This window comes from Rhinatrema bivittatum, chromosome 8 (assembly GCF_901001135.1).
Source record: "Rhinatrema bivittatum chromosome 8, aRhiBiv1.1, whole genome shotgun sequence".
Taxonomy (NCBI): domain Eukaryota; kingdom Metazoa; phylum Chordata; class Amphibia; order Gymnophiona; family Rhinatrematidae; genus Rhinatrema; species Rhinatrema bivittatum.
Genome location: NC_042622.1, coordinates 70,166,377 through 70,193,157, shown reverse-complemented (window position 1 = coordinate 70,193,157; position 26,781 = coordinate 70,166,377). Strand labels below are relative to the sequence as shown.

General features: G+C 45.8%; 1 protein-coding gene across 3 annotated transcripts in view; it reads right to left on the bottom strand.

Annotated features, from left to right (window-relative positions):
* Positions 1–26,781, bottom strand: part of RBL1 (RB transcriptional corepressor like 1) — a 365,834-nt gene that overhangs the window by 98,917 nt on the left and 240,136 nt on the right. For all 3 annotated transcript variants that reach the window (XM_029611864.1, XM_029611866.1, XM_029611865.1), the window contains 2 exons: positions 23,313–23,448; positions 13,140–13,409 (listed from right to left, as the gene is read on the bottom strand). In XM_029611864.1, coding sequence (XP_029467724.1) covers positions 13,140–13,409; positions 23,313–23,448 — 406 coding nt within the window. The remainder of the gene's footprint in view (positions 1–13,139; positions 13,410–23,312; positions 23,449–26,781) is intronic.

The following is a 26,781-nucleotide window of genomic DNA, read 5'->3' as shown; positions in this document are numbered from 1 at the left end:
CCGAGTAATTGTTGAACCCACCTGAGACCTGCCCGCTGCCTGAGACTGCTGCAGATAGTCACTAGGACTTCAAAAATACGTTTCATATGGGCCTTGAGCTTGCGGTCCTGTCCGTCCTTCAGAGCCGTCGATCCCACGACAGGGAGAGTGGTGTGCCTAGTGACCGCAGAAACTGAGGAGTCTACGGTGGGGATTTTCAACATGTCTAAGCATTCCTCTGGGAGCGGGTAGAGATTATCCATAGCCCGCCCCACCCGGAGTCCCGCTTCGGGAGCCTCCCATTCACGCAAGAGCAGCAACTTGTGCATAGGATGAAAAGGAAAAGCGCTAGCAGGGGCCCTGAGTCCCGCCAGGACTGGGTCCATATTCTTGGGCAAGGAGGCCGTAAGGGAATCTGCAGGGGGCCCCTCCAACCCCAGCTCCTGGAGGACAAAAGGGATGAGGGGTTCCAACTCCTCACGCTGAAACATGCGGAGAACCCTAGGATCGTCCCCCTCCAGGGGTGGAAGTGTGCTTGCTACATCTGAAGTGGGATCGGGAACCGGAATAACTGGGGCTACCAGGGGGGGGGGGGTCAGGGATGGGGGCCACCCCCGGGACCACCCGCACCCCGGAGGTTCCGCGGCAGGACAAATAGGTAGCGGCGCGAGGCGTGGAATTTTCCCGGGGGGGGGGGGGGGCAGCCCTCCTCCTCCTCCTGCAAGCTAGCCAAATAGGATTTATGCAGGAGGAGGACAAATGCTGAGGAAAAACGAGCTTTAGATTTCCCGGGGAGGGGGGGAGGCGAGGGGGGGGGGTTAGGGACTACATCCTGGGGGGGCCTCGGGGCTCAAATCAGGGGGAAAAAAAAAAAAATCGCTAAAATCTGGCTCCCCAGCCCCAGGCAGCTCTGAATCGGGAGCTGTAGAAAAACCCAAAATGGCCGCCTTTCCCAGGCTTTGCCGACCCGGGAACGGCCTGGCCATGCGCTGGGGGATCCGTCCCCGGGCTGAATTTGCCTGCCCTGTCGAGGAGGGGCCTTCCTCACCAGGCAAGCAGGCTGAGCAGAGCCCCTCGCGCGACAAGGGCTGCCCACAGGCTAGGCAGGCTGCTGGCCGCGGCATCCTCAGTGAAGAGGAGCCACAAACTGAAGAAAAAAAAAGTTAAAAATAGAAATGATTGGCAGCCCGCCGGCAGGAGCAGAGGCAGGGGAGTGAAGCCTGCACGCTCCTGTCTATCCAGCTGCCAGTTCGATACCAGGTAAGACAAAAAACAAAGTCTTCTTATAATTTTAGTATTTTATTTATTTATTTAAAACTTTTCTATACCGTCGTTTAGTAGTGCACCATCACAACGGTTTACAAGGTGGCACGCATATATGTATTTGATTGAATTCTTACTAACAAAGTGCCAAAACATTTAACGGTAACAATTTTCATAATCTAAGGTATATAATGTGAGATTTGGGTCTTGTCTTTTATATGATTAATAGGGATCATATAATAATTGAACTTTAAACTGCATGGTTTTTTAAATTATTCTATAATGATGATGGATATACAATTATGTTAATATGGGGTGACTTTAGCTTTATGAAGATGTTAATTCGCTTATTCCTTTAAACTTCTTGTTGTTCCCCATTTATATTATAGAATGCTTTTTTGAAAAGCCATGTTTTTAAACTTTTTTTAAAGCTTTTTAAATCACTTTGTAGTCTTGTTTATTTATTTATTCAAACTCTGACAGAGCACAACAATGGAGCACTATGCTCCCTAGGCAGCCAGATGGGGGGAGACGAAAGACTGGACCACCAGCCTCGGTCCCCACACCTGGAAGCAACCACGGACTCAGGCTATGCGCCGCACAAGGGGCGAAGCCCCCCTGAGTCCGGCAAGAGCCAGGAGACGGGACGTCTCCTGCACAGACTAAAATTAAACTTTTTTTTTTCTAGAAAGAAATCCAATCAAAATCCCTAAGGAAGAAGTACTTGCTTGATCCGAGAAGAAAGGAAGATTAAGAAGGCTGACTAGCCTAAATCAGGAGACCGAAGGGTGAGCTGATCCACCTGCTGGAGACAGACAAATACTGAAGGGCTGCAGGGTAGGCTCCGTCCTCATATAGGATACCCTTTCAGATTTGGTCTGTCTCCATCTGCTGGATAGGAGGCTCAACTCACGGTCTGGACTGATCCGGGTACGTACAGGGAACATGGATTATAAAGTCCTTGATTTCTCAAAGAGGAATGTCCATAAAGTTGAAGCTTTGGAGCTTTAACAAAATGTGATGCCATTCCCGCTCCTAGTCATCATTTTCATTCTCAGGCTCTTGTGCCTCTAGCTCCTTTTCGTGTTGTTCCGCCGTCTTGCGTTCCCACTCCAGGTCTTCAAGCCAGAGACGTTCTTCATCCATATAGTCTTCTGATTTTCAGAAAGAGCATGTTGGTGGAGCAGGTCCCCTTTTTGCATTGCCTGTTTTTCCTAAGGGCTTTTCATTTCCTGTCTGTTGATATGGGCAGCACTCTTCCTCATGACTGTTCCCCACACAAAGAGCTCAGAAGGAAAAGGTTCTTACTGGACATCCTTGAACCCATTCCTGGCTTGTTCCATTCTCTCCAAGGTTCCTTTTTTCTTCAACTTGAGGATCGCCCCTGTATTGGAGATTTGCTTTTTTCCTTGTGTATTTTCCCCTCTAGTGTTGTCTGGGTCACTAGGCTGACGTCTATAACTTTGCTTCCCTCATAGCGATAATTCCTTGCCAAGTGACCTCTCTGACCACAGCTAAAGCATGTGGAAGAGACTGTGGCCTGGGTTCTGGGAACAGAAGAAGAGTTAACCATCTTTGAAGGACGCTGCTGGGACCTCTATTTTCTGGGCTTCAATAGGGAGTTTATACAGGCTGCCTTTCCAGCCTCCTTACACCATTGTGCATTAATTGGGTCTGGTGGAAGTCTTCCGCCCACATTTAAGGCTCTTTTCAATGTGAGCTCTGTGTGTTGTAGACCCAGTTCTACATGGGCTGGTTAAGCCTGTCTAGGAACTGTTCCTGCAGCACACTTTGGACTACTTTGAGTCCAGTCTTTGCCTCCGGCTATAGCCACTTTCAGCTGGCATCCTTCAGGCAGTGAAAAAGATTTTGGGGGCTCTCCACAGGCTGCAGGGAGCCCCGCTGGAACTGCTGCCAATATGTTTCTGAGGTATATCCAGCACTCTTTAGGACAGTGGCCTTGACTTCTATATAGGTAACCCTCCTATCCAGGATGGCTGCTTGAAAAGACCCTTGACTTCTACCCATGAGCAAGTTAGCCAAGTAGATCATCCAGCTGGCTTTGGGCCAAGCTGACAGTTGGGTGGTCCTTTCAAAGTTTTTCAGGAAGACCTCCAGGTCCCTCACTAGCCTTCATTTTAAATAGGATGAAAAGAAATGAAATTGCAGGGGATAACCTGGTCAAGGCAGTCTGCATGGCCTCTGCTAGCTGAGTTAGCACTATGTTTTGCTGCATTAAATGTTCTTGCAGCATCTGCTGTCTATCAATTTGTGTTTGCAAAGCATTCTGCAATTGCTGCTGCCCAGTAGCCAGGATCTGGATCACTTGCTCCATCATCTCTGTTCCCTAAGCCAACTCCAGATTGGGCATCTCTCTGGAGGAGAGGGAAACAAAAAATCCTGCTGGCCTGTCTGGCCCTGACTCACTGCTTGACCTTACTACTCAGGTAGGGCTACCCACCTTGGCCTGTTGTAGCTTCAGTGGGGGAGTAGAGCCGAGAAGTCCTAGGAGAGAGAAAAAAAATCTGTGGGGTTTTTTTTTCTCTTTTGTTGTGAACTTCTGCCTGTGCTTTAAACTTCTGTGCTTTTTCCCCTAGCAACACTTTTCTTCTGTCCCCAAGCCTACTTCCTTAGGTAGGGCACACTCAAAGATGGTAACCTTAATACTGGTGTGCAGGCACATATATGTGTGTTTTCCAGCTCGTATCCAGAGATGTGTCCATTTTATAACATATGCGACTTTATGCTTGCATGTTATAAAATAGCCTGGATGCTCATACATGCGTGCATAATTTTAAATGGGCGCATTTATAAGGGTTGCACGCCGACGTCGTAGCTAGTTTTCTCAGTTCATCCAGTTTAGGGATAGGAGTTCCATAGGCCTGAACCTCACATCCTGAGAACCAGTGTCCCCTGATGACTGGGCCCATGGATCGATCAAGGGAAGGGACACCCCCGTCATGTTGCCCGTAATCCCACTCTCCTCAGACCAAGGAGACTGAACATCACTGGCAAAATCAGAAGGAGGTAAATCTCCCCCAAGCATTTAGGCTGACACAGGCTTAAAGAAAGCTCTGGCTGAATAGCCCTGATGTGGCATGCAGCACAAATGGCTAAGCATCTAGGTTTCTTCGCCTCAGGCACCATGGGTGTGAGCCTGCACACTGGCAAAAGCTCGCGCCTAGAGTACTCATGCTTATCAGCTGTGCTCAAAATGGACGCACAAAAAATGTGCATCCAAGCCCTCGCACCTAGGCCGCTCTTCCAACTAGACACCCAAACTGGGTGCCCAGTACAGACATTAGATGTGCATCCAGAAGGAAGAACGCCCAAACAGGGAACACAGGCGAGAATGGATACACAAACTAACATGCAAGCACAAACCGACGGCCTGTAGTAAAAAGTGCGCAAAACTAAGTCACGGCCTACCATGCGCCAAAAAAGAGGGGAAAGCCTGGGAGTTGGGCATAGCCAAATGGTTACTCAACCTGCCATGCCTGCACTACCTCCTCACCTCATAGCATTCCCCAGACATGTGAACAGGACAGACAAATGCTGAGGAAACAGATCCTTTTTCTCCTGCTTTCTTTCTTCTTTTTGCTTTCTTTTTTTAAAGTAAAAAACTTTTATCTGAGCTCAGCCCTCCTGAGAGCAGGAACGGGTCCAGCTACAGGGGAGAGTGCTAAAGCCTTCACTGCCGAGCCCCTCTCGGCCTGCAACTGTTAATTAGACTTTAGGTCCACGCCACTCAAGGCTACCGGACTGAAGGCGCTTTATTGAGGGAGGAAACCATATGGTATCACCTCAGGAGGCAAGCGGTGCTATATAGACATCTCGTCTTTCCGATGTCGCCTTTCAAGCTTTTCTTCTTTTCTTTTACTCACAGGCAATCCCCTGAAGGGAAATACATGCCCATCATCTGCTGGAGACGAAGAATACTGGAGAGCTAATATCGGAGCGGGACTATATGGCTGTGATGTCAGCTTTTGCTCCATCTCCACCTGCTGGCAGAGGTGCATAACCCACTAGTTGGAACTGACCTGCCCGACTGTTGAGGAAATTTGTATTCTATAGACCTAATAAAGATAACCTGAACCTAGTGAGGCAATTTGAGATTTATCAAAAAATCTTGCTCTGAGTTTTGTCAGTTTCTACTACTCAAGGCCTTAAAAGAGGTGGGAGAGATGGGTGGCTGTCTGGGGTGCTATGCCACACCACCACTGCTGCTGTCATTATAGTGGTGTCAAAACTCATCTCCTACATAGCTACTTCTGTGTAGCTAGAAAGGAGCTAAAAGTGGCTCATTAAAAGTGGGGGACACCACTCCCCTCCTGCCTGGGATGTCACAGAGGACCAACTACATAATACCAGAGAAGATGAATTTAATCCATGCATTTACTTAATTAGCTACAAATCATTAAAAGGCACACTATCATGGTGATCTCTTTTTCTCTATTCCAAGAGACCTGATATGTCAAGAAAGAAAATATTTTTGTCAGGTAATATGAAAATATTTAGCTCTTCTAGAAAACAGTTATCCAACCATTCTATCCAGGAAGGGATTAATACAAATGAACAATTGTTATTTGAGACATACTTCTTTCTATCTGACCAACTTTTGCAAGCAAGAATTAGTAACTCTATTGTCTCTCTTTACACAGTGAACCCAGTGTTCCAAAGTGTGCATTTGCTCTGTGCAGAGAGCATGTGTTTTTAGATGTGCCTTTCACTTTTTTAGCATTTTTAATTGAGAATGTTTTCTCTGATGAAAACCCAGGAAATACCACAGCTATTAAGAAACTGTGTAAGAAAATTATTCCTTACCTGCTAATTTTCATTCCTGTAGTACCACGGATCAGTCCAGACAGTGGGTTATATCCCCCTTCCAGCAGATGGAGTCAGAGCAAAGAACTGAAAGGACAGCACCTTATAGGTTGGAGCGCCCTCTGTGTCCCTTCAGTATATAGAATATCAGAGCCAGAAAGCCCACGGTATGGAGCAACTTACTTATAACCAGAAAACAGAAAATCTGAACTTGAAACCGGAACTGGTAACGCAGAGAACTTGCAAAAAGAACTGACATACAGGCAGAGAGAGAAGTAGTAGAGCTGGGCGCAATCCAGGTACTACAGGAACGAAAATTAGCAGGTAAGGAATAATTTTCTTTTCCCTGTACGTATCCGGATCAGTCCAGACAGTGGGATGTACCAAAGCTTCCCTAAGTAGGGTGGGCCCTGGATAGCCCAGCACGAAGAACTCGCGCCCCAAATGATCCAAACTGTGAAGCGGGAACATGTAGGCGATAGTGGCGCGCAAAGGTTTTTTGTTTTTTTTTTTTTAAGATCTAAGTTTGTACCTGAGGCAATGGAGGGTAAAGTGACTTGCCCAAGGTCACAAGGAGCGACAGCAGGACCCGAACCCTAGTCTCCTGGTTTGTAACCCACTGCTCTAACCACTAGGCTATTTCTCCTCCCCCTAAGGTGTGCAAAGACTTCCAGGTGGCTGCTCTGCAGATTTCCTGCGCAGAAACAGAAGAACTGCCAAGAGGCAGTTTGTGAGCGAAGGGAATGAGCCTTAATACCTTCCGGAGGTGGGCGCTCCGCCCCGATGTAGGCGGAGGCAATTGCATCTTTTAACCACCTGGCAATGATGGTCTTGGAAGCCTGGTAATCTTTATTGGGTCCGCTCCAGAGAACAAAGAGATGGTCTGTAAGTCGAAAAGGATTCGTCACCTCTAAATAGTGCATAAGGACCCTCTTGACGTCAAGACGTTTGAGCTCAGGAGGAGAATCAGCTGGGAAGGATGGGAGCTTTACTGTCTGATTCATATGAAAAGCTGACACCACCTTGGGTAAGAAAGCAGGAACCGTGCGTAAAGAGAACCCTGAAGTCGTGAAATGGAGAAAAGGCTCCCTACAGGACAAGGCCTGTAATTCCGAAATGCGGCGAGCGGAACAGATGGCCACTAAGAACACAGTCTTAAGAGTGAGATCCTTGACGGTGGTGCTGCGAAGAGGCTCAAACGGTAGGCCCCCCATGATCCTAAGAACCAAACTGAGATTCCAAGACGGACACGATGAACGGAGCGGAGGCCGCACATGTTTCACTCCTTGCAAAAATCGAATAATGTCAGGATGTGCCAAGAGGCGAAGGCCATGAGAGTGAGGCACGAAGGCTCCTAGAGCCGCTACCTGGACCTTAAAGGAGTTGTACGCCAGCCCCTTCTCCAACCCTTGCTATAGGAAAGCGAGAATGCTGGAGATGGAGACATGGTGTGGGGAGACCCGGAGGGAGAAACACCACGTTTCAAACACCTTCCAAACCCTCACATAAGCAATAGACGTAGATGGTTTTCGAGCCTGAAGAAGAGTGGAAATAACCACATCCGGATATCCTCGCTGTCTCAACCGGTGCCGTTCAAAACCATGCCGCAAGACAAAAGCGATCTACCCGGTCGAAAAATACTGGTCCTTGATGGAGGAGGTTCGGAAGATGTCCCAGCCGTAGAGGACAATCCACCGCGAGGTTGATCAGGTCTGCAAACCATGGCCTGCGAGTCCACGCCGGAGCTACCAGGATTACTGGACCGTGATGAAGTTCTATCCATCGAAGGACCTTCCCCACCAGAGGCCACGGTGGGAACACGTACAGCAAAAGATTCAGAGGCCATGGAAGGACCAGGGCATCTATGCCTTCTGCGCCGTGCTATCTCCTGCCCAATGCCACCCAGAAATATGCTGAAGAACTTGGAGCCTTACCCCCTCAATCTATCTTATTATCCCCCTAAGCTGATGTAATATAACCAAATGTTGTAAATAAGTTCCTTCTGCTGTTATGGTTTTGTTTCCCATTTTCTCGTTCTTTTTGCCACTTTTCTTTCCTTTCCTCTCTTCTATCTCTCCCGATCCCACTCCCTTTCTCGCCTGCTCCCGACCCCTGCTCCCTGTTCATTGTAATTCCTCCTTCTCTGAGTTAATTGTAAACCGGCGTGATGTGTCCTATGAACATCGGTATATTAAAATCTATTAAATAAATAAATAAAATAAATAAGAAGCGTGCTGCCTTCGCATTCCGTTGAGTGGCCATCAGATCTAGGTGGGGCATTCCCCATCTTAGCACCAGAAGTCACATTGCTTCTTCGAAGAGTTCCCACTCTGCCGGATCTAAACACTGGCGACTGAGGAAATCTGCTTGAACATTGTCTACTCCTGCGATGTGAGAAGCCACTAGCCGGGAGAGGTGAGCTTCTGCCCATATCATCAACTTGTCGACCTCTTGGGAGACTTGGCGACTTCTCGTACCGCCTTGCCGGTTGATGTATGCCACCGTCGGAGCATTGTCGGAGAGAATTCGCACTGCATGCCCCTGGAGTAAGGGAAGAAAATAAATGAGTGCCAGACAGGCCACCCTGGTCTCCAGAAGATCGTTAGGCCAGGTCACCTGGGTGGGTGACCATTGTCCCTGTGTCGACTGTGATCTGCAGACTGCTCCCCAGCCGGAGAGACTGGTGTCCGTGGTGACTATTGTCCACTGAGCGGTTTTCAGGTCCACTCCTTTCAGTAGGTGATCCAAGTTGAGCCACCAGAGCAGGCTGTGTCTGGTTGTATTCGCCAGTGGGAGAGGGGTATGAAACTCCCGCGACACAGGTTTCCAGCGTGAGAGTAACGCCTGTTGGAGTGGCCGCATATGGGCAAAGGCCCACGGCACCAAGTCTATGGTTGACGCCATGGAGCCCAGCAGTTGGAGGTAGTCCCAGGCAGTGGGCGGAGAGAGAATCCTGAAGAGTCACAGTTGTGAAAGGAGAGAAAATGCTCGATCCCGATGGAGGAAGACTTTCCCTGTGTGGTGTTGAAGTGTGCCCCCAGGAAATCTATTGTTTGTGAAGGAGAGAGGTGACTCTTGTGTAGGTTGACAACCCAAACGAGGGAGTGTAGGAGATGTAGAACCCGCTGCACCGCCAGCTGACACAGACTCTGGGACTTTGCCCGGATGATCGAGTCGTCCAGATAAGGATGAACTAGGATTCATTCCTTTCGTACAGCTGCTGCCACCACCACCATTACCTTGGTGAAGGTCCGTGGAGACGTCGCTAGCCCGAACAGAAGAGCCTGGAACTGAAAATGTTGTCCCAGTATCTTGAAGCGAAGGAAGCGCTGATGAGACTGGCGAATAGGAATATGTAGATAAGCTTCCTTTAAGTCTAGGGAAGCTAAAAACTCTCCTTCGTGAACTGCCACTATTATGGAGCGTAAGGTTTCCATCCTGAAATGTGGAATCTTGAGGGCTTTGTTGACCATCTTGAGGTCGAGGATAGGACGGAAGTCTCCTTCTTTCTTGGGAACCACGAAATAGAGCAAATTCTAACGCGTAGCCGTGCTTTATGATATCCAGGACCCATTGGTCTGAGGTGATCTTGACCCACTCCTCGAAGAAGAAGGACAGCCATCCGCCGATCCTGGGGTTGGAGGAGTGGGCCAGCAAGATTTCATTGCGTGGACTTAGCAGCCCCTTGGGAAGGGCTGTCCCTGGACTGTCTGCGACCCTGAAAGGAATGAGATCAGGACTATGACCGGGATGAGGCATTTCTCTGCAGGGCTGGTCTGGACTGACGAAAACGACGCTGGCCCCTGAAGCGGTAATGTGTGGAACCGAAAGTCCTAGAGCCCCGAGGTTGGTCTTCTGGTAATTTGTGAACTTTATTCTCTCCAAGGGACTGGATGAGTTGTTCCAGCTCGTCTCCAAAAAGCAACTTCCCTTTAAAAGGCAAAGAGCCCAGTTAGCTTTGGAAGAAGAATCCGCTGACCAATTGCGGAGCCAAAGTAGGCGACGAGCGGAGACGGCTGAGGCCATAGTTCTGGCCAGGACACGGAGGAGATCATAGAGAGCATCCACCCCATATGCAATAGCCACCTCCAAGCGATCCGCTTGTTGTGCTTCATCTGGAGGAAGCTCTTGAGCCCCAAGTAATTGTTGCATCCAACGAAGTCCTGCACGTTGCATGAGCGAGCTGCAGACCGCCGCATGGACTCCTAAGCTGAGACTTCGAAGATCCTCTTCAAATACACCTCAAGCTTACGATCTTGGGTGTCCTTTAGTGTAGTGCCCCCGGTGACCGGGATGGTTGTCCGTTTTGTGACTGCAGACACCGAAGAATCAACGTTGGGCACCTTGAGGAGATCCAAGGAGTCCTCGGGAAGTGGGTAAAGCTTATCCATTGCCCTGCTGACCCGGAGAGTGCCATCAGGGACATCCCACTCTCTTGACAACAACTGGAGGAGTCTGTGATGGAAAAGAAAAGTTTTCGTGGGGGGCCAAAGGCCCGCCAAAAGAGGATCTCCCTTTCTCCCCGTCTCTCTAGGGCCTGTAGGTTCCTGTGGGGTTTCAATGTCTAGTTCTTCAAGGACTAGCGGAATAAGTGAGTCCAGTTCATCCCGCTGAAAGAGTCTTAAAACTCGCGGGCCATCCCCTTCCAGCAGAGGTATAGGGTCATCCAAGTCTGGGTCCGGGTGTTGGGGAAGGGTCTGGATTAGCAAGCTGGGAGACCCCCCACACCCGAGAAGGACCAGGGAGATCCGGAGGGTGGGAGCCCCCTGTGGTGCCTGCCCCTGGAGGAGCTGAAGGCTGTGAGCCCCCTGCGGTGCCTGTCCCTGAGGGAAGCGGAGGATCAGGACCTTGGGAGATATCTGGGACCTCTCCCATACCTTGAAGGCGGCGCGCAGAAGCGTGTGAAATTGGATGGTCCTCCAAGGTGGACGAACCCTCCCCACCGGGAAGGCAGTCTGAGCAAAGGCCTTCGCGGGAGAGTCGGCCCGAGCGCGGCATGGGAGAGTACAGAGATTGCTCTCTCGAAGTTGAGAGCAGCTGGCTCTAAAAGAGTTGGACAGAGGAATGGCGCCTCTCTGTCCACAACGGCCCGAGGAAAACGGCTTCTCAGGGCGGGCTGCTGAGGGGGGAAGAGGTTGGAGCCACCAATATTCACCCTGGCAAATGCTGCAAAGGAGAAATTACAGGAAAAGAAAAACACTTACCCCCAAGGGCAGACAGGAAAAGAAGAAAAAGTGCCTATCAGATTCTGCCTGCAAGCCCCAAAATGACTGGGAGAAGTGACAAAGTTAGACTTTAAATTTTAAATCTTCTTCCTTTTTTTTTTTTTTTTAAAAGTTGATGCATACCAAGGTAAGAAAAATAAAAGGTAAGAAATGCTGGGGAGCCGTAGGTGTCCCCTGCCATCTGCTGGAGTCAGAGAAAAATACTGAAGGGATACAGAGGGCACTCCAACCTATAAGGGGCCGTCCTTTCAGTTCTTTGCTCTGACTCCATCTGCTGGAAGGGGGGGACATAACCCACTGTCTGGACTGATCCGGGTACGTACAGGGAATCACAGATTAAGGTGCATGGTATGCTAGTCCAGAGACTTTCATTATTTAGAGGAACAAGAGAGAGGTGTCCTCTTTCTCTTCTCTTATTTGCTCTTGTAACGGAACTTTCTGCTGCTTGGATTAGACAGCATTCCAGTTTCTTGGATATCGTTGGGGCTGATGGCAGTGATAACCATATAGTTGTTTGCGGATGATGTGCTTCTCTAGGTTTCAAGTCCAGACTTTACAAGTAGTATCAGATGCTACTGAAGTGTTTGGTAGCATTTTGGGTTATAAGGTAAATGAGTTTAAAACTGAGATTCTTGGCATTCGGGCTAGCTTAGATACACAAAAGAGATTGGTGGAATAACTCTAAATACTTAGGAGTAGTAATTCCGAATAAATTGGAGAAGTTATATGAGCTGAACTATTACCCCTGCTTAGAAAAGTGAAAAATGATTTGAATTTATGGGCGCCCCTTCAAAATCTCCTGGTTTAGCAGGATTGCTTCCATAAAAATGAATGTACTCCCTTGTTTTATATTTTTAATTGACATGTTACTGCAAAGCTGCGATGTGGAGATCTTTCTACATATTCACATCTCACTACCATTTAGACAGGGATAGCTGACATGACAGTAGGTTTGATGAGTCTGTCCTGCTAAATTTGTTTGAGGTACAGAACCCAACTCTTTTCCCTCCTAGGATCCGCTGTATTTTATTCTAGGCTGCCCCTCATAGGTTTAGTATAAAATGGAAAAAAGGCTTGTTGCCAAAAAAATATTTTTGTGCCCCTTGGCACTTGTTGTTTCCCCTTTTTTTCTTTGGGGCAGCCTATAACTAGCCAATCCTCATGTGTGAGGACTGCCATACTGCTTGTTCTCGGAGAAAGCAGACTTGCTTGCTTGTAACATGTGTTCTTCAACAACAGTAGGATGTCAATCCTCACAAAACCCAGTCACCTCAATGTGAAGTTGGTTTATCTGTTTTTTTCCTGTTAAAATACAGGATGCGTGAATGCATGGCAGAATGGCATGCATGGGCATGCTCAATGAGGTACAGTCAAAGTTCTCGAAACTTTGATATCTTTTTCCAGGCAGGGCTCCATTGGATGATGTCACCCATGTGTGAAGACTGCCATCCAGCTTGTTTTTGGAGCAAGCAGCTAACAAGGGGACAACTACAATTCCACAGATCTAGCTGGGTAGATCTGTCTGATAACTATCCTCCCTATATGAAAAGTCATTGTCTTTTATGGTTCCCAAAAATGTTAATAAAATGAATTATAACTACAAACTTCAGCTTAATACTAACACTGCATTGCTTTGCAGGGAGTCACTAGTTTCTGAAGTTTGCTATATTAGTTGCATTACAGCACATAGTAAAGTAGCCCATTTAGAGATCCCTAGACCTTTAGCTAAGATGCATTCACAACACAGCTTCCATTCCCAGATAAAACATTTAGGAATGTTTCATCCAAAGGCTAACATTTATTACTCTAGACATAATATAAGAAATACAATACAGGAGGTGGACTTACTGGTCATAGGAATGGCCACTCGGTGTCCAGTGGTCCCTGTCACTGTGGTAGCTGCCGTGGTCAGAATCATTTGCTGTGGTGACATGGATGCATTTTCATTTGCAACATTTGTGGTTGGTGAAATTTTTAACTTAGTCATTTCAGTCGTATTAATTTTTTCCACATGGAATTCCTTCTGACTATCATCTCTGAAAAGCCTCCTCTTTGCACTTCCTGCTGTAGGAGAATTGTAACGCTCATGGACAGATATCGGGGACAGAGGCTGAAATTCTATGGGACAAAGAGAGAAAAAAATTAGACAGTATAACATTTTAAAATATGTGAGCTTATTTGTATGGCAATGTGAAACATAAGTGTGTCAAACGACAATGCTTAAAAATAACATTTTTTGGGCAGTAAGTGGCCTAACTCGAGATATTTCAAATATCTCACATCATTCCAAGCCCAGAACAGTGAGAATTCAAATAATCTCATTAGTATACAAATACATGCTGAGCTCATCCATACCCTAAACTATGCTAATCAAATAAAATGGCCTGTCAAAAAATCTGCATGCTATGTTATTTGAAACGAAATTAGCTACAACTCAGAAGTTGTAGCTAATTTCCCATAGGTGCATCAGGACATTAACACATGTCCCAATGCACAAGTGGCCTAGCCTTAAAAGCCGCCCCCCCCCCCCAAGTTATACAAATCCCAAGCGTCTAATTAGACACTTTGTCCCATAGTAGTGAAAATGTTTTTAAAAAAATATTAAGAAACGCAGAAATCCCACCCTCTATCCCAAACCTGCCCCTCCACTGAAAACATCTGGTCCCGGAGGCCGGGACCCCTCCCTCCCACCACTTTAGCCCACTCCCCTTCCCCGGAACCTCTGCTTTTATAAAGAAAAATCACCCTAGTGGTCCAATGGACAGCCCCTCCCCTACCTTACACAGAAAAAAAGCTTTCTGGTGGTCTAGTGCCCCCCCCCCCCAACTCATCAAATAAGCACTGATGCTGCAGTGAGAGTCTGGAAGGATAGGGGCAAAGGCTGGGCAGCTCCATGTTGGAAAATGGCTGCTGTATGGATCCAGAGCATACAGGCTTCTCTGGGCCTCCACTGTACTACCAAAGCCTATTTAGCGAGTAAAGGGACGGGTCAGCTAGGGTGGGGTCAGGGGGCCAATAGACCACAGGGGGCTTTTTTTTTTTTAAAAGGGGTTCCAAGAGGTTAAGGGTGGACTAGGTGGAGGAAGGAGTCCCAGCCTCCAGAGACTGGATTTTTTTTTTTGTGAAGGGACAGAGCTTCCACCTTTTTTTTTTGTGAAGGGATGGAGCTTCCACCTTTCTTAAAATATATATATTTTCACTACTAAGGGCCATCCACACGAGCAGTGGGGGGGAGGGGGGTTCTAAGCAGACTCCCGGGTGTGTTTACAACTCAATGAGGTGAGAGGCATTCTTGGGGCTTAGTGGCCCCTTTAAGCAATGGCAGTCCTGGTGCTGCTATTGTGTATTGTGCTGTTAATCAAGTTGACTTAGGAAATAGCCTCTGCTATTACTGACATCAGTAGCATAGTATCTACTTAGTGTTTGGGTACTTGCCAGGTACTTGTACCCTGGTTTGGTCACTGTTGGAAACAGGATGCTGGGTTTAATGGTCCCTTAGTCTGACCCAGTATGGCAATTTGTTATGTTCTTAGGGCTTTCACTGCCACAGATTTTTTTCAACTGCGGGAAAATACCATGGGCCACAATATTTTTCTGCAGGGGAAAAGTACAGCAGGATTCACAAAGCTACAGGGTTGTTTACTACGGCTTTGTGACTCTTCAGGGAAAAATACCACGGCTTAGTAAATGACCCCTTAAGTTTGTACCTGCAAATCTTGTCCCACATATAGCTTCAGTTTTACTAATAAGCAGTTTCTAGAACCGCTGGAATATGTGTCATAACTATCAAGTATGGTAGTTGATTAGGAATCCCAATGAATGGAGTAGATTTATTGTGAGCTTGAGAGAGTTGAGAGCTCCTTGTCTTGACTGGCTTCTGATGAGCCAGTCGTCCAGGTAGGGGAAAATGTGTACACTTTCCTTGTATAACTGGGCCGCTGCTACCGCCAGGCACTTCGTGAACACTCGAGGTGCTGATGCGAGCCTGAACGGTAGTACTCGGTACTGGAAATGTTGATGTCCCACTAGGAATCGCAGATACTTGCGATGAGGAGGGAATATTGGAATGTGAGCGTAAGCGCCTTGAAGATCCAGAGAACAGAGCCAATCTCCTCTTTGAAGTAGAGGTAGCATGGTGCCTAATGATACCATTCTGAATTTCTCTTTCCGTAAACGTTTGTTGAGCTTTCGGAGGTCTAATATGGGAAGTAGGTCTCCTGTTTTCTTTGGAATGAGGAAATATCGGTAGTAGAATCCTCTGCCCTGCTGAGGTCGGGGAACTGGTTCCATGGCCCTGGCTCTCAGAAGGGTGGATAATTCTTTTTGTAAAAGCGTGGAATGATTTTTCACTGTCCAAGACGAGGTGGGTGGAGTATCGCTTGGTAGAGTTAGAAAGTCCAGATGGTAACCCTGAGATATGATTGAGAGTACCCATTGGTCGGTGGTGATGCGTGACCAGGTTTGATGGAAAAAAGTGATTCGGCCACCCACAGGTAGATTTGGAGTGGGATTAGTAGACAGGCTTCTGCTCTCTGGCGAGATTTCAAAATCCTGAGGCCGGGCCTGTTTGTGGTGGAGGCTGAGCTCTAGGTGCTCTTAGTTGATTTAACTTGTGCTCTTTGCACTGGCCTTGATGACCTACCACGGGGTGCTGGGGGATAGTATCTCCGTGGTCTATAATATGGCCTTTTGGAATCTTTCCTGGGAGGTCTACATGTAGAAGGCTGGGATTCTGGTGGAACAGAGGAAAGCTGACATAGAGTTTCCGAGAGCTCTTTCAGTTGTGAAACTGCCTCACGTACCTTGTCTCCAAAGAGATTATCTCCTGTACAAGGAAGGTCTGCGAGCTTTTCTTGTATCTCTGACCTTAGGTCTGAGGCTTTCAGCCAGGTCCATCTGCGAGCACTAATGCCTGTAGCAGCCATCCTGGATGAAGTTTTAAAGCTGTCATAGGCTGCTCTAACTTCATGTTTTCCAGCTTCCAAGCCTTTATAAATGATGCTATTGAAGGAATCCTGGAATTTCTGGGGAAGAGATTCAGATAATTCTTGGAGTTGTTTCCACAGATTATGTTGGTACTGCATCATATAAAGTTGGTAGGACGCAATTCTGGAAACTAGCATTGAGAGCCTTGGAACTTTTTTCGGCCAATGGTATCCAAAAATCTGTGTTCCTTCCCAGGAGGCTTACATGAATGTGGCTTGATCCTCTTAGATTTCTTTTGGGCCGACTCTACTACCACCGATTGGTGGGGTAGCTGGGGCTTCTGAAAGCCTGGAATGTGCTGTACCAAATAGGTGGCATCAGTCCGTTTATTTACAGGTGGTATGGTACAGGGGTGTTCCCATAACCTGTGCTGCAAATCCACAAGGACTTCATGTACTGGTATTGCCAGGACTTCTTTTGGTGGATCCACGAATTGCAAGACTTCCAGTGTTTTCTGTCTAGTATCTTCTTCCGATACTAATTGGAAAGGGATGGTATCAGCCATCTCTTTAATGAAAGTGGAAAAAGAGAGGTCCTCTGGAGGGGACTTTCTCCTTCCCTCTGGAGGTGAGGGATCCAATAGGACATCCTCCAATGAAGTATCGGTATCTGCATCATCCCAAGTGTCTGAGGAAGGTGGATGCGGAGGAGTCGATGGAGGATGGAATAATGGTATCGAGGGTTTCATTGGAGGTCTCGATGGAAATAATGAGAAGGAAGGTTTGGGATGAGAGACTCCTGATGGACCTGGCATGGGTTCAGGCATCGGTAGTTCTTTCGGTACTTCTTCCCCTGTCGGTCTTGGCATCGAAGCATCTAATGGCTGCACCGGAATGGCACTGATAAGAGTATCCAATTTAGCTAGTATTGGTGCCAACAACGACAGATCCGGCATCGGTGCTGGCGAGGGTGTCGGCATCGGTGATGGAGTCAGAGCCGGCAATGGCATCGACACCGGTGAAGGGAATGGTGCTGGCGATGGAACTGGCATAGGTGGAATCGGCACTGGCATCGAAGGCATCTCTGGATTGCATCTCGAACTACCTGGCAGATATAACCGTCCAGTTCCGCCCTTATAGCTGATGAAGTCAGAGCAGCTATAGGGGGGAGGCAGTGAAGGTGAAACCGGCCGTTCCACAAGTCCCTGTGGAGGCACGGTTCCCGGCACTGATATCGGTGGGGATCGCCTAGGAGTCGTAGGCCTCGAGGACATTGATGACTCATCCCTCCGAGGTTTCTTAGGAGTTGGTTCAATGGGCATCGAGGGAACTCCGGGCTCTGAATCCGGATCCAGAGGTCTTCGATGTCAATGCCAGTGCTTTTGTCGATGCTCGACGCCCTGTTTTTCGATGATCGAAGTCGATTTTATAGACGACCGGGAAGGAGTCGATGATGGTCGGTCACCCGCTTCATCCGGACGACGTTGAGTTTCTAGAACTACTTTTTTAACCACTCCAGCCGGAGACGATTGTGTTGAAGTCGAACTCAATGGCATCAGTTGAAGATGAAAAAGATGCTCCATCTTTTCCATACGCACTCGCCTGCCCTTCAGCGTCATTTCAGCGCATTTTGGGCATGTCGACACATAATGTCTCTCACCTAGACATAGCACACATTCGATGTGCAGGTCCGTTATGGACATAGTGCGAGTACAATTTGGGCATTTTTTGAACCCGGTAGCCATTTTGAAGGCTGGACAGCCGTCAACAGCGTTCTGATGGATTTTATCGGTAACGGAATCGACCGGAAAAATCAATGCACTCACCGGAGATGAAAAATAGGGAGACCCCTACGGTGGGATAGCTTTTCCCGAAATTTTTTAAAACTTTTTCTAGTGTGAGTTTACCGCACAGGGCTCCTTACCCATGAGGCTAACAGCAGCGCAGAAAAAAGAAGACTGAAGGGAGACCCCTGTGGATCAGGGAATTATGGCATGCTGAGCATGCTCAGTGGCCTCAGTGTGCCAGTCAAAATTTTCTAGCAACTTTGACAGAAAGTGACGTCACCCATATATGAGGACTAGCATCCTGCTTTTCCTGGGATAAATAAAGATTGCCTATGGCGAAAGAAAGATCTCAATATTAAATCTCTGCCCAGAGAGAAAACACATGACAAAAAAAGAGTCCCACATCTATTTATCGAAATATCAGTTGAAGTTTCCAATAGCCGAGTTAAATCCGGTTCTGGCTCCAAAACTTGTTCCAACGTATCTGATTCTGAAGATTTTGTCATATAGACTTTAGCAAATGTGGGCATAATTTCTTGAGGAATTTCTAATATCTCAGTAAGATATTTTTTAATCAAGTCTGTTGGAGACATTAGATTAGATTGAGGAAAGTTTAAAACACATAGATTTAGGTAATGAATGGAATTTTCAATATTTTCCAATTTTCTCAGATGTGAAAAATCAGACTTGATTAACTGATCTTGAGTTTGCTGTAGAGAGGAAACTAAGTTCTAAAGCAGAAAGTTTGTGTGTATGAGAAGCTGTTTCCAATTCCAAAGCTTGAAATCTGGCAGCAAAAGCAGAAGTTACCTCTACTAAAGAGGAAATAGATCTCTCTAACACCATTAAAGCAGACCAAAGGGAATCCATAGTAATTACCAAAGACTTCGGAAGGGCTGGGCATATTAAATTAAATTCCATACCTCGGTCTTCTTGTCCAAACTTCAAGTCCCCAGAATCTCTACTTTTACCTTTTAAACTTTCGCCGGGGAAGGGACTGGCACATTGGCTCCTAGCATAAAGCTCTTCAAAACCGCCAAGGCCTGAAAGCCGGAACAAGGAGCCGGCATTAACATGGTCACTCTCCTGGCATGAGAAATTTCTTCCGAAGCCACCAATCTAGGACTCGATGGTCCACATGGCAGTGAGGAGAAATCCAAACTTAGTAGCACAGTAGGTAAAGGAGGGGTAAGCGGTGCTCCGGGGCTAAGCGTGGTCTGAATGTCCAGCGACCGGTCCATCCGCTCCTCGTGGACTGCCGCCAAGGACGCTTCTGGAGTCGTAGCACTAGCAACCGGGAACAGGAACCCCTCAATCGTTGGTTGCAATGGATCTGGGCTGGGAGTAGTTAGCCCCGTTTCCCTAATCTTTGCCTTCCTTTTGGTAATGTGGCACTGTGGAAAATTTTTAGTTCCACCATCCTGTGCCTTTCATCTGGCGGCCATCATGGAACTCCTCAGACATCAAGCTCTTAAACTTTGCAGCTGCTTCTTTCAGTTTTTTTCTAATCATTTTCCTCATTTTATCTTAGACACCCTTTTGAAAGTTAAATGTTGTCACAGTAGATTTCTCTAGTGTCCTTCTTCCAGTTATTAAGTCAAATTTGGCCATGATGTGATTGCTATTGCTAAGTGGCTCCAACACTGTTACCTCTCACACCAAATCCTGAGTTCCACTAAGGACTAGGTCTAAAAATCACCACCCTTGTTGGTTCTTGTACCAGCTGCTCCATGAAGCAGTCATTTATTTCATCTAGGAACTTTACAGAGGTAATTGAGTCAATAAAAAGGGTAACTGAAATCACCCATTATTATTATGCTGCTGATTTTGTTAGCTTTCCTAATTTCTTTTAGCATTTCATTGTCAGGTGAACAGTAATATGCCCCCACAGCTATTTTATTCTCCTTTTCACCTGGAATTTATAACCATAAAGATTCAACATTGCATTTTGTTTCCTGCTGAACTTTTTATCCTATTTATCCTTTCATCCAGTTTGACTCAATGGCCTCTTTAATATATAGTGCCACCCCTCGACCAATTTGATCCATCCTATCATTTCGATATAATTTGTATCCTGGTTATCCTCCTTCCACCGAGACTCTAAGATGCCAATTATATCTACCTCTTCATTCACAGTGCTATACACTCGAACTCTCCCATCCTATTTTTTTTTTTTAGACTTCTAGCATTTGCATACAGACATTTCGAAGTATGTTTTTTGTTTGTATTAAGAATCTGCTCATCAGTTGACGGGTAATTTGGAATCTTTCTGCTATGTCTGTTCTTTACTTAAAAGGCACCAAATCCATTTTAGCATTTATTGTAATCTCTCTACTGGGATGCCTTAATTTCCCTATTCTGTTAGAATCCTTCAAAGATACATCATTCCAAACCATGTGATTCTGAGCAACTGTCTGCTTTCCCCCATCATCCAGTTTAAAAGCTACGCTATCTCCTTTTGAAAGGTTAGTGCCAGAAGCCTGGTTCCACTCTGGTTAAGGTGGATCCCATCTTTTTGGAAAAGGCCCCCCTTCCCCAAAATGATGCCCAATTCCTAACAACTAAAACCCTCTTCCCTGCACTATCGTCTCATCCACACATTGAGACTCTGGAGCTCTGCCTGCCTTTGGGGTCCTGCACATGGAATGGGAAGCATTTCTGAGAATGCTTCCTGGAGGTTCTGGATTTCAATTTTCTACTTAAAATCCTAAATTTGGCTTCCAGAACTTTCCCCCTGCACTTTCCTATGTTTGGTACCCACAAGTACCAAGATAGCTGGCTTCCTCCCAGCACTATCTGAAATTCTATCGATATGATGTGTGAGGTCTGCCACCTTCAAAATAGGCAGTACTAAGTTACCGAGCAATCCTCATGTCTACCAGCTACCTAGCTATTTTCATTCCTAATAATCAAATCACCAACTACAGTAGCCGTCCTAACTCTCCCGCCCTGGGCACATGCCCCTGGAGACATATCCTCGGTGTGAGAGTATACTACATCACCTTGAGGGCTGCTCCTAGCTACAGGATTGCTTTTTGCCTCACCAAGGTAATGCTCTTCTTCCAGGTGAACTTCCTCCTCCAAGGCAGCACAGGGGTTGCCAGATTGGAGGTGGGACTGCTATACTATGTCCCTGAAGGTTTCCTCAATATATCTCTGTCTCCCTTAGCTCCTCCAGGTTTGCTACTTTAGCCTCCAGAGATTGGACTCGTTCTCTGAGGGTCAGCAATTCTTTGCACCTAGTGCACACATACAACCTCTCGCCATCTGGGAGATAATCATAGATTTATTTATTTATTTAGCATTTTTCTATACCGACCTTCATGGTTAAATACCATATCAGATCGGTTTACATCGAACAAGGGTAGATAACAGAAGGAACAACTTTTTTATATAATCAAGAAACAAACAAAAACAAAAGTTACATTTAACGAGGACTGTAAAACTTGGAAGCTTAGGCAGCGGAAGAAAAAGGCCCGAAGAGGGTATTAAATAAGATTAAATACAAGAGAGACATAACATTCAGTGCAAAAGACAAGATAGTAATCCAGCAGAAGGAGGGAGGCTATTTGCATCTTAATTTTGTTGATTTATTATTGAGTTAATATTTTTAAGAGGTTTAAGAATGTAAAGCTAATCTAAAATATTTTTAGTATATTCGTTTATTTTATATTTGTCTGTCAATGACATTCAAAACACTAAATTAATCTACTTATAACTACCTAGTTACCTCCTTATTGACTCTTGTTCGGAATTAAATTCCTTCTGTATCAAATCTGTAGTAAATTCATAATAAGGGGTTCTGAGGTGCATGCGCCATTCTGGTCTTCTTCTGCTGCAAGGACTGTGGGGTCTCTGAAAGCTGAGGTTGTGAAGTCTAGATAGCTTGCAGTGGCCTCTGGAGTCCTCTCCCATGGTGCTGGGTAAGGTATGCAGATAAGCCTTCCAGTCTTCTTCTGTTACAAGGAATGTGGGGCTTCTGGAAAATGGGGCTGTGGAGATTGAAGCCTGGATAGCTTGCAGTGACTTCTGGAGTCCTCTCCTGGGATGCTGGGTAAGGTATGCAGACACGCCTTCCAGTCCTCTTCTGCTGCAAGGAGTGTGGGGCCAATGTAAGCCAGGGCTGTGGAGTCTGAAGCCTGAATAACTTATGGTGACCTCTGAAGCCCTCTCCTGGGAGTGCTATATAAGGTATGCAGATGAGCCTTCTAGGCCTCTTCTACCACCAGTATTGTTAATTTTGGTAACCCCCAATAGAACTCAAACTTGGATATCTTCTTATCATGCTTTTATACAGTATATACCACATCAAATTCCATCCACTAAATTCCATGCTCAACCTCTAATTTCTTTCTTGCCATCACCTACCCTCAAACAGAAGCTACCTTTCCTCTCAGCCCCCTTACTGAAACCCTCCTGCTGCCATAAATCTGATTTCCATCTTCAGACTTTCATACTATCCTCTCCCTCTCACACCTGCTGCTGTCACACATCCTGGCCTCTGCTTTTATGACATATCTCTTGTTCATCAATGTGGTAGCTTCCCATAGAACTGCTGCTTATTTAACATCTCAAAGGAGGTAGTAATAATTAGTGGCTATGAAATGCTTTGGGTATCTTGAGGGCACTAGATAATAAATGCAATAACTTAAAATGTAGCTTTCTTTCTCCATGTCAGGAGTTTATAATATGCTTTGGTGTTGCGACTTAGAAAAAACAAGGTTCATTTTTTTGTGTTATGAAAAGGTCTCTATTTATAGTACAAGCTCCAGAAAGAACATGGTGCCAGAATACAAACATTAGTCTCAAACTTTGGCTGGTGAACAAGAATTTTTAACAATCTGATTTCATGACCAACACCAAGGAGCTGATTTTCAAAATGGGGTGAATGCCCGACCTTGCTGTTTCGGTTGTGGCAGAAAATGTTACTAAATCTAGGCAGCGAACAACTAGCCTACTAGATTTAAGCCTGCAATTAGACCACTTAGATTTTACCAGCTAAATTCTGTCTCCATCCCTGGAAGGCCTCCAGGCCCACCCACTTTAAGAGCAGTTAAATCTAACCACCTAATAAAACTCCTTAAGAAGCTAGATCCCACTGGATACTGGCCCCCCAATTGTCCATTTTCAAGGGAGAAGTCTCAAAAAGATGAGCACCAACATCTACAGTCATGCTGTGACATTGAATTACAGTAATAACAGCTTATAAATGCTGAAGTTGGCATCTTTCTGCATTCCTGTTTGACAGAAGTCTGTATGTAAAACATACAACAAATCTGCCACAAACCCATGAAAACATCAAATCTTACCTTGTCTGCAACTTCCCCCCAGATCAGTTCGAACTTCTTTTACACGAGGATGCACTATAGGGGAGATTGGCATCATGGGCAGGTGACCCTGAATATTCCCCTCATTGCCAGTCTCAAAGTTACTAGGAAATATGACCTACAAAACAGAAAACTACAGTTAAACAGCACAGTTCAGTATGGGCCTGCTCCAACTTTATGTAGTTGGAAATAGGAATAATCATGTGACAAATATTGGCAGTGCCACATAAGAAGTAGAGTAATCAAGTAGGACAGGGACATGTTACCAGCAAGAGGATACTGTCTAGATGATAAATCTTGCTCCAGCTATTCAGTTCTCTGCCTTTGCACATACCTGCCACTCTTCCCTGGCACCATACCTCTTTCAGTGTCAAATAGTGTAGGTCTTAAATAAAAACTCTCCTTTCCCTTCATGTGCATAGGAAAATTAGTTCTTACCTACTAATTTTCATTCCTGGAATACCACAGACACCTGGGTTTTGTATCCCTACTAGCAGATGGAGGCAGAGAATAAAAACTTTTCTGACACTGCTACATAACCTAGACTGCCAACTGCAATTCCTCAGTATTGACCTGTACCCAAGCCAAGATGGAACCAATTCCAAAACCTAACTCCCCTTCTCTTTTGAGTCCTTACTTCACCAATGAGGATGAAAACTTTCAAACCTCAAATCAGAATAGTAACTTTCTGTACTATATACACACACACACACACACTTTCTCTAGTATATACATCCATAGAAGAGAGATTGTTTTTTTTAAACAAGGGTGGGGTTCTGGATTGATCTGTGATATTCCAGGAATGAAAATTAGCAGGTAAGAACCAATTTTCCTTTTCTGTTCATATCCCAGATCAGTCCAGATGCCTAGGATGTACCCAAGCTCCCCTAAACTGAGCGGAAACCCAAAAGACCAGCTCGTAGCACACTCTCCCCAAACCGCACATCCAGTTGGTAATATCTACAGAAAGTGTGAAGTGAAGACCATGTTGCTGCTCTGCAGATCTTCTGTGGAGAAACCAGCTGACATTCCATCCCGGATGCTACCTGTGCCCGGATGAATGTGCCTTCAGGCCCTATGGAATTGTCCGTCCTCTACATATATACACAGATATAATTGCTTCTTTCAGCTCGGCGCAATTGTAGCCTTTGACACCTTACTTCCTTTCTTTGCACCACTAAACAGCAAAAAGATGATCTGATCTCCTAAAACTGTTGAAAACTGCAACAAAGCCTGGTGAACATCCAATAAATGAAGTTCCCTCACATGTGATGTTGCCACATCTAAAATGTGGAGAAACAACCTTCGGCAAAAAGAAGGCACCGTACGCAATGATATTTATTTATTTATTTGTTTAAAAACTTTTCTATACCGTTGCTAAGTTAGATACCATCGCAACGGTTTACATGTAGGCACATATTTAATGAGGGGAAAAGCGTACTATAGTACATTCTAACAGGTGCCATTAAAGGTTCGGTTACAATATATCATTAGACATAGACATTTCGCGAAGTAGTTCATGACCAGTTGTACCAAGGTACTTACACGGGTAGTTTTATCACACATAGTATTATAGTTATGTTTGTTGTGGTGTAGAGTTCATAGACTAATCTATTGTAAAGTTCTACTTACTGTGTGTCTGTGCCTTTCTGTTTTTTCCTGAGTAATTTCTCTCTATTCTTTTGTCTCTTTGTAAAATGCTTGTTTAAAAAGCCATGTTTTTAAACTTTTCTTGAATGTCTTTAGATTACTTTGTAGTCTGATCTCTGGAGGCATTGTGTTCCAGATTATGGGTCCTGCTAGTGATAGAGCTCTCTCTCTCACTTGGGTCAGTCTTGCTGTTTTAACTGATATTTGAAGGAAAGGATGCCTACACGACAAGGCCTGAAGTTCAGAGATCCTCCTGGTTGAACAAATTGCACCAAGATGATTGCCTTCAGGGTAAGATCCTTCAGAGATACCTGCTTCAACGGCTCAAATGGAGGTCCACTAAAGACCAAATTAAGATTCCACGAGGGGCACTTCTTGCAGACTGGAGGACGCAAATGCTTCGTACCCCTAGGAAAACAGATTACATCCAGATGCGAAGCCAGAGGTACCCCATGAACCTTACTGTGAAAATATCCTAAGGCTGCCACCTAAATTCAAAGAGAATTGTAACCAGACCCTTCTGTAAAAAGACCAAAATATGTGACACTGCCGCATGCATAGGGCCAAATCCTTCTTCAAGACACTATGTCTCAAACACTCTCCACATATTGACATAGCGAAGGGAAGTGGATGGCCTCCTGAACTGAAGTAAGGTTTCCGAGTATCCTTTCAAATGCAAATGCCTCCTTTCAAATGTCAGGCAGTGAGACAAAGTGATTCACCCAATCCGAGAAGAATGGCCCTTGGCGAAGTAATCCATGCAGATGTCCTAGCCTTAGCGGTCTGTCCACTGCGAGATCTAACAGATCCGCAAACCATAGTTGGCATGGCCACTCTGAAGCCACTAGAATCACCCTTCCCGGGTGTCTCTTGATACATTATAACACCCTGCCTATCATAGGCCACAGGGGAAAGACATAGCAGGAATCCTGCCGGCCACTGAAGAATCGGTTTGCCTTGGCATTCCACCGAAAAGCCAGCAGGTCCAGCCAAGGACAAATCCACCTGGCCCGAATGAGATCCAGGGTCTCCAGGATCCAACTCCTGTTGACTGAGATAGTCCGCCTGCACATTGCTCATCCTGGCCCCATGAGACACCAACAGTACCTTCAGGTGCTGTTCTGCCCAGACAAATAACTCCTGGGCCACCTGAGCCACCATGCGACTCTTTGTCTCGCCCTGACGATTAATATATGCTGTTGTCGCATTGTCCGACAAAATTTGCACCGCATGACCTTGCATCCGTGGAAGAAATAAAAACACCATGCGTACTACTCTATTTTCTTACATAAGAACATAAGAAATGCTATACTGGGTCAGACCAATGGTCCATCAAGTCCAGTATCCTGTTTCCAACAGTGGCCAATCTAAGTCACAAGTACCTGGCAAATACCCAAACATTAGGCATCAGTTTTATTTCCATGTAAACCGGTGTGATATGTATATTATACAGGAACATCGGTATATAAAAACTAAAAATAAATAAATAAATAAAATATTGCTTATTAATTACTGTAAAAGCAGTTTATGGATTTAACCTCTAGGAACTTATCCAACCCTTTTTTAAATCCCAGTAACACTAACTGTTGAAACCACATCCTCTGGCAAAGAATTCCATAGTTTAACTATATGCTGAGTGAAAAAGAATTTTCTTCAATTTGTTGTAAATGAGCTACTTGCAAACTTCATGGAGTGCCCCCTGGTCCTTCTATAATCTGAGAGAGTAAATAACCGATTTACATTAACTTGTTCAAGTCCTTTCATGATTTTGTAGACCTCTATCATAGCCCCACTTCAGTCG